We start from the raw sequence: 8,439 nt of genomic DNA, 5'->3' as shown, positions 1-8,439 counted from the left end.
ATGAATTTCAAAATTAGTTCTCTAGAGAAGGGTTTTGTTGACAATTGTTCTTGACATTTTTTTTTTTTGGATTGTCATCTAAACTTTAGAAATGATATATGAGAGGTTAAGCATGCAAGATTGGGGTTTTTTTTTTCTTTTTTGTTAATTGCATGGTATGAACCTCATGTTCTGTGAATATGGCAACATAAATGCTACTCCTACTATTTGTAAAATTGTCAAATTTAAGTGATGAATGAAGTTGAAAGTTTCTTTAATTATCTGCTTTTGCAATTGTGAATTTCTTCTATTTTCAAATGTGCAACATAGCCCTCTGTATATACTATATGAAGTTTGAATTAGGTCAATGAAGTTGTGAAATTCTTTTACAATTGTTAAACTCGATTACTGAACCTTCTGCATATGTTGGAATTTTTGGTTGAAGGTATTGTTGTAATTCATATTCAGTAGGGTGTTGCTTTTGCTTTTTATTTTTGTTTATTTTTGTTTTATTTTAAGTGGATAAAAAGGATAAGGGTCAGGGCAAGGACTTGTTGTTTTTTCATTGGTCAAAGCTTATATGTTTTGGAAAATTTCCATTAGATGATCAAAACTTATATTAGGAAATTTTAAGCAATCATTAGGTCATCAAACACATGGAGAGCATCGAATATTTAAGAAAAATCCATTAAAACTCTTTTTTTTAATGATATTTCCAAATACATCAAACCACCATGATTTTACAAAATAACAAAGTCTTCAATACAATCTTCCCAACTTCAGTAAATGATCCCAAAATTAGGCAAATATGTGCATAATCTACATAGACGAGGGCATTGCTTGAGCATTCAAATGGGAAGGCTACTTGGTGTGGGATGTGAACAATGGAGGAGGATGAGACGGTGGTAGCGGCGGGAGGACTGCTCAGTGGTCATCATGAAAGATGAGACGATGGATGGTCGTTATCAAGAAAGATAAGGTGGTGATTGTCGTGGAGAAGGATAAGGTGGTGGTCATTACGACGGAGGATGGCGCAGAGGAGGAGCAAAGAAGAGACTTAAGTTTCGTATTTGGATTCGGGTCCAAAATCTGAAACTTAAGTTTTTTTTTTTTGTAATTATTTTTTATTGATTTTTTATAATAATTTTTAAATATTTTATTTTAAAAAAACCACATCAGTTAAAATAGACGGGTCAATTTTGACTTGATTTATCCTATCTTAAAAGTCAAAAGAACCCGATATGTCCATTTTGGAGTGTAGAGACTAAGAAAAATAAGGAGAGAAAAGTACATTGACTATTTTAATGATTAAACCTAGCATTTATATATCGCTTACTTCTCTCATCACTTCCTAAAAAGATTTTGAAGTATATTTAGTTTAAAATCGAAGAAAATGCTATAATAATAAAAAAATCACTTTCTCTTTTTTGAGGCAAATAAATATTTGTAGTGAGCTTCTTGAATAAATGATTTCCCTATTTCCGTAACAAATGAATAGTCTTTAATGCTCTGGCTAGTGAATGTTTTGGTTGAGTAAACAAATTCTATTTAACTCAAAATATACAATAAGATCATTTTTTTCGACAAAGTTAACAAACGACCAAGTGAAGAACAAACGGGTACGGAAATGCACTAATTCGGTGACTTGACCGAATGAAAAGTATTTCTCATATAGAACTCTCACATGAGACCCAAAATGTGAATTGATAAGCACGGATAGTTACCATTGGGCTAGCCCACGGTTTCTCTATGAGATCATTTGGGTTGAAATAAAACCCGAGTTAATTTATTGCAATATTTTTTTTAATAAAAAAATATGGCATGTTGGATTTCAACTATTCGGCTCTAATTGTCACGAATCAATGGACCGGAAGCCTGAATCTATTAAGGGTGGCACGCGCATTGCACGTGCCCAGAAAATGACTAAAAAACCAAAAAAATCGAGACCCTGTTAGGGTTTCTTTCGCGGTATTCGTTTCAGTGGGAGGGATCTCGTCTCGATCTCGTTCCCGCGAGCTCGAAACCATGGTAAACGATCTAGGGTTAGGGTTTTCGTTTTCGATCTCTGTTTTCTGAATTGATTCATGGTTTTTTATCTTTATTTTTCTTCTTAATTTTCTCATCAGATCATCTCCAAGAGGAACCGACATGAGATCTGCAAGTACCTCTTCCAAGGTATGGAATTCCTCTATCGAATTTGACCTAATTTTTGCTTTTTTTTGCTACAATTTATCTAGATTTCTTCATATACGTTTGATTTTCCAATTTTTGGAATTTAATTTCATAGTTCTTAAAATTTTTCTAGTTTAAGGAGATCCCATTTGTAGCTTTCCTTATTGATTCTTTTGTTTTCTATAAAAATTCTAATTTTAGATCCCATTCAATTCTATAGTTCCGTTAGGGAGTGTTCGTTTGCTCTGAAGTGATGAGGAAGTCACTTAAATGTTCTTATATGTTTTTATTTAAACAGTCAATATTTCCTTTGATTTTGACCTAAAAAAATACTGAAGTGGGGAAAGTGAAGAAAATGAATTAAACCTACTTCAGTACTCTTTTACTTCTTTTACTTACAAAATGAATACCACTTGAAAGAAGTGTCATTTCTACGCACTACTTCACTTCAGAACTTCAGAGCAAATGAACTCACCCTTAGCTTTTGAAGCTAAGAACAAGACTATTTCTCCCAATTTTCCCGAAGATTTTCAATGATTTTTGTAATGCTTTAATCTAATTCTGCTATGAATTTGACTCTCAGAGGGAGTGTTATATGCCAAGAAGGATTACAATCTAGAGAAGCACCCGCTTATTGATGTGCCAAACCTACAGGTGATAAAGTTAATGCAGAGTTTCAAGTCTAGGGAATATGTCCGGGAAACCTTTGCTTGGATGCACTACTACTGGTATCTCACAAATGATGGCATTGAGTATCTTCGGACTTTCCTCAACCTTCCCTCAGAGATTGTTCCGGCGACATTGAAGAAGTCCAGTAAACCCCCACCAAGGTCCTTTGGCGGTGGGCCTCCTGGAGATCGTCCCAGGTGGTTGGATTTAATTGACTTGTTTGTTTTGTTTATAGGAATCTTCTTATCAGCCTGAAATGGTCAACTTCTTCTACATTAAACTAATTTTTGAAGGTTGCTGTGTATGTATGTTTGCATAATTGTCTTTGCAGTGTGCAATACTCTTACAATTACACTTAAATTTTTCAGTTTAGGTTTTCACGAAACCATCAGGAACACATTGTGAATTCATGTTATTGGCAAAGCAGTAATATATTTACTTATGTTCTTGTGAATGTGTTTGCCTAGGCGATTACCCTTCAAATTATGTTCATGTTAGCAACAACAGTTGTAGTTGCATTGCCACAAATATTATGATATGTTTTGTAATTACAAACTGTATGAAGGAGTGCTGGTAACAAACCACTTTTGACGTTTTCTAGAGGATGATCGGCAAAATCTATTTTGTTCATTGAACATGCTAGTTGTACCTAAAAATAAACAATGGGTGATTGTTTTTTAATATGTATTTGCATGTTTGATCAGAGGGCCACCACGCTTTGAAGGAGACAGGCCGAGGTTTGGAGATCGTGATGGATACCGTGGAGGTCCAAGGGGTCAAGGTGATTTTGGTGACAAAGGAGGCACTCCTCCAGAGTTCCAGCCATCTTTCAGGGTAAGTGTAACCTTTCGTTAATTATTTCCTTTTCCTCTGCTAATTTCAATTAAGATTAGTGTCCTAGCAAGTCTGCCGAGGATTCTGAATTTTGTCGCACTTAATGGTAAAACTCATTAAATGTTCTTGTTGAACATGCTTCTCAAGTTTGATTGCTTGCATGCCAACGTGTGTGTAGCTTCATTGGAACTGATGTTTCTAACATGATGTCTTTGCAGCCTATTGCTTTAAAGAAGTTCAGGTGGTTAAGAACTGTATAGATCTAATTTTACTGTCTCCTCGCATTCGTTATCCTGTTGCCATTGCTGTTTATTTTACGTAATTGAACTAATCTTTTCGTAAATACTGTTTTTGTGAGTAATGCAGGGTTTCTGGTGGTCGACCTGGGTTTGGTCGCGGTGGTGGTGGATATGGTGCAGGTCCTGCATCCTCGTCTCTTGAGTAGCCATCCTTGGGGGCCCCATGACTATGCTTTCGCTTCTACTGAGAGGGAGGGAAATTTTGAACTAAAAAGTCTTTTGTTTGCGTAGACATTTAAGTTGTTGCCTTAATCTTGTCCAACTTATCAAATGTCATTTTGTCACTACCAGCTCCGTTAGTTTATGTATTCTGTTTTGTCCGTTTGTGCTGGAAACGAGCTCTGTTGATTTCACTTGTGTGATGTTTATAGCTGAAGATGACACATTAGCCTCCCTGAACTTGCAGCGAGTGACATGGATTTAATGGATTCAGATATAATTTGTGTCAGATGGGTAAGGAACTTACACAGGTCATGAAGTTTCAACTATTTTGCCATATTATGATACATGTGTCTCTGATTTTGTGGAACTTTTTGTTTTATATCTCAGTGATTATCATTTGACTTGCAAGTTCCATATAATTTGATGTAAAAAAATAATAATAATAATTGAATCTGTGCTACTTAAATGAAACAAACAACCAAAATATGATTTTGGTTCAAAAGCTACCATCTTAATTCTCCTAGCTCTCTAAGATGGACAACTTAATTCAAATAAACTCATCAACAACAAAAAGTGAAAAAATAAAAAATATACATAAACAACCAACAATGTAGCCGCGAGGAAAACAATGATCAAAATCTAATGAACAAGAATACACAATGAAAACAAATCATATTAAGAAGCCAGTGACCATAGGAACCACCACAGGAAGCAGCCTTCTCCAAAAGAAAGACATACCAAACGTTGAAGAGCTGGGTGTTGCCCCCTGGGGTACAGCACCAGGACTGGATGGACTAGGAGCCTCAGGAGCCTTTGGTGGTATATCACATGTACCAAACGTGGCATTGGCCTGTTGTGTTAAACTTGATCATTTTATCATTGATTGAATTAAGGATATATTAATGTGTTTCTAACGTTGATTAGTAACAAACCTTGCAATATGCTATATTGTCACAGCCACAGACCAGATGACCATTCCCTATGTCTGTGGCTTCTGGTGCTCCACCACCATCACTTCTCTGGATCAGAGAAACAAAGATTTATTTTGCAGCATGAATTAGAGAAGAAATTGGATAATTTATTGAGTACCATATAATAGTCAACGGCGATGTAATTGGCCCAGCGTTTGCCGGAGGCTTTCATGCAGGTGTTGAGCATGCTAACAAGAGGGGCTGAATTGTCTGAACAAACAGCTGTGTTGTTTGGGTTGGTTCGGAAATAGTTCATTAAAACCAATGATCTTGATGTTGTGTTCATCGGTGTTGATTCTGCTCGGTTTGGGCATGAACCAGGTTTCATACCGTCATCACCATCTGCCATTATAAATTACAAATAAAACTTGTAAAGAAAACAGATAGATTGTGAAATTTAGTTTGAAGAAAATGGTTGGTTTGTCCTTCTTACATTGGTTTTCGACTACGTATTTCCACTCGTATGCAATGCCCTCTGATCCCTCCTTGGATGATTTCGATGTGAAGACTAGTAATCGCTGGTTCTTACTTATCATGTCACTGAGAAGTGGCCAGTCTCCTCCATTCTTGGGCATTTGGGATACTGGAAACCAGTATTTTGTGAGACCAGAGGCATTAAATACTTTGCTAAGGCCATGTGGGGATGTCACATAGTCTTCAATGAAAATTGTGATGACCTCAGAAGGATTTGCGTCGAGAAAGGATTGGATTTCCTTTAACACATTGATGGCAGGTTGCTAACAGGTAGAAGAGCTATTCGAAATTAGTGTATGGACACTAAAGTGAATGAACCAGAATGATAATAGAGTTTGAATTGAAAGCTTACAAAAGCTGTGAAGTTATAGCATTTGCCACCAAATGAGTGGCACAGCCAGATATCATTCAGAAAGTCATACATATCTAACATCAAGCCTCTAACACCATTCTGCAGTCACATACAAGAAAAAAAAGGCATATAGATGAGATTCTTGCGGTAAAAGATAATGCAAAAGTTCACTCTTTAAAAAAGGTACAATGTTAAGAGTGCTCTAAAGAAATATTAACTCCGCAAATAATTGTGGCGATGAACCTTTGCCATAGACATCATAGGCATGCATCAACCTTTCCCATATGACCATAGGCACGCATCAAACAAACCATTCCAGGCACAAATATGTTGATCTTACACTAAACGCTGCACGCTACACGCTACACGCACACACTTGCGCGCACACAAGCAAGCAAAAGGTGGAGTAGAGCAAGGACAAAGAAGGGAAAAGCAATAGACTACTAAAGGCACTCAAATGGCATGGCTTCCTAACAGATAAGTAAAATATTTTATGCCATTCTTAATCTCATGCACATGCTCACACACAATAATCATGCCTTGGTCATAGTATGATGCGCACGGTTTACCTAATTGAAACCTCCAAAGAAGTGCCAAAAACATGAACACGGATGTGTTCCAAGAATTCATCTTAGTCTTGTTTATTTTCCTGTAAAATCACAAGAATAAAATAATCAGACTTCGTTTATTAAATATGGGATCCTTGTTTTTGTGCAAATAAAGAAATGATAAAATAAATGCCAGCATCCCACTTCTCAACATCGAACAACATGAAACCTAACACATGAAGTGTTTGCCTTTCTCAAATCAACTTCAAAATAAAAATTAAACTTTATTTCATTTCACAGTTGGAACTCCCGGTATACATATATAAATTAGAGACGTGTTGAAATGTAAAGAAGATCAGTTTCAACTTTCAACTTGGCAGATAAATATGAAAAGCATAGCTTTCACCAACTCCCTCGTCATGTTCCATCCCAACTTTATCATCTCATTTTTATATCAATTAAGATCAGGTCCTAAGTCAACACCATTAATTTTTCTTAATTACATTTCTTAATCACATACCTTTTTTTTTAGAATTTTTTATGCCGCAACTGTCCACATAGGTATTTATTTGGAGGCCTCATGTTTATTAATTAATTAAAATCAGGAAGGCCAAACAATCAAAAACTGCATTTTTATAAGATATTATTAAATAAAAAAATCGTTCAAAATATGTCTACATTTAAACCAAAATATAGTACTACCTACTCCAATACACACATCCATTAAAAATGACATTTCCTCATATAAACTATAAAAGTCTAAAATTTCAAAAACACCCCAAAATCCATATGCTTGCAAAACTTTAAATACGACTTTATATCTATATAAAAAAAAATCATATACATGCAAATATCAACATCTTCAGGGTCATATATGCAAAAAAAAATCTTACATTCACGCGGGACTAAGTATAAACTTTACTCCTAAAAAAAACAAACTCTTTTTTGGGATTTCAAGCCCATTCTTTGGATCCGAAAGAAAAGTATGGCCGCCGCCGGCGTAACCGCCACGCCACCAGGCGGCGGAGCAGCGGATTCTAAAATCCAAACCATCTATTCTTGCCTAGAGATTCGCACACATAGTATCGAATAACCTCCGGTGAGATATCAATCAATCAATCAATCAAGAGAGTGCGATAGAGAACCAGAGAGAAAGAAAGAGGCGTACACGGAGCTGGGCGGTGATGGTGTCTTCCTGGTTGGTTTCAGTGAGGAGGACGGAGCCAGTGGCGCTCTTGGCGCCATCCATGGCGTATGAGTTGTGCGTCGTTAGCCATGTGTACCTATTGAACGGCAATCCTTTGTCCTGAAAACAATCAAAATGAAAAAAAAAAAACCCTAAAAAATGAGTCCATTATCCACAATCTAAGACGGAAAACGAAGAAGCAATAGATCTGGAAACCTTGGTTTTGGGATCGATAGGTTGCATCCTGGTGCACTTCGCTGGTGAATCCCCGCATCCTCCGCAATGCAGCCCCGAATCACAGGTCTTATCCGAGCTGCACGTTTCTCCGATCTGTGATTCCACAGTGGTCAAAGATCATACTCTAGATCAAGAAACAGAGAACGAGAGAGAGAGTGAGAGATGAAAGAGATGAGGACCTTGGCTGCTGAGGAGAAGGAGATGATGACGAAGAGGAGCAGGAGAAGAAGAGGAGTTCGAGGATCACTGGGAAAAAGGGCCGCCATTTCTCTGGAGATCAGTGAGAAAGCGAAAGGGAACAGCGAAGCTGCTTTTCGAGAAAGCAGAGGAGGTGGTGGAGGTGGTTCATGGGTTGAATTATAGAGGTTGTTTTGATGTATGATGTGCTGCGGGAATAACTTAAACTTTTTTGTTTATGCTGATGTGTCAAATTTTTATTGGATTTTTAAAGGTGAAGAGTTTATTGTTACGGAGTTAATAGCAATTGTTGGTTTTAATTAGGGTAGTTAAACTTTGTCCTTAAATTAGCATTAAAGATACTTGAAAAAATCTATTT

The 8,439-nt window shown here is 36.6% G+C and overlaps 2 protein-coding genes across 2 annotated transcripts; one reads left to right on the top strand and one right to left on the bottom strand.

The window, feature by feature from the left end:
* The first annotated feature begins 1,910 nt into the window (after window positions 1-1,910).
* Window positions 1,911-4,401, top strand: LOC120256386 (40S ribosomal protein S10-1-like). Its single transcript, XM_039264082.1, has 5 exons — window positions 1,911-2,007; window positions 2,106-2,154; window positions 2,735-3,017; window positions 3,525-3,654; window positions 4,022-4,401. Exons 1-5 carry the CDS (start codon window positions 2,005-2,007, stop codon window positions 4,097-4,099), a joined length of 543 nt encoding a protein of 180 aa, XP_039120016.1. The 5' UTR covers window positions 1,911-2,004; the 3' UTR covers window positions 4,100-4,401.
* A 164-nt stretch (window positions 4,402-4,565) lies between these two features.
* On the bottom strand, window positions 4,566-8,227 carry LOC120256384 (PI-PLC X domain-containing protein At5g67130-like). The gene is made up of 8 exons (XM_039264080.1): window positions 8,063-8,227; window positions 7,863-7,976; window positions 7,629-7,766; window positions 5,913-6,011; window positions 5,520-5,823; window positions 5,205-5,428; window positions 5,048-5,134; window positions 4,566-4,965 (listed from the first exon to the last, which is right to left on the bottom strand). The coding sequence occupies exons 1-8, from the start codon at window positions 8,147-8,149 to the stop codon at window positions 4,786-4,788; spliced, it is 1,233 nt and encodes a 410-aa protein (XP_039120014.1). The 5' UTR covers window positions 8,150-8,227; the 3' UTR covers window positions 4,566-4,785.
* Window positions 8,228-8,439: the final 212 nt, after the last annotated feature.

The sequence above is a fragment of the Dioscorea cayenensis genome, unplaced genomic scaffold, assembly GCF_009730915.1.
Source record: "Dioscorea cayenensis subsp. rotundata cultivar TDr96_F1 unplaced genomic scaffold, TDr96_F1_v2_PseudoChromosome.rev07_lg8_w22 25.fasta BLBR01001414.1, whole genome shotgun sequence".
NCBI lineage: Eukaryota > Viridiplantae > Streptophyta > Magnoliopsida > Dioscoreales > Dioscoreaceae > Dioscorea > Dioscorea cayenensis.
Note: the sequence above shows the minus strand (reverse complement) of the source record. Positions and strands in the feature narration are given on the sequence as shown.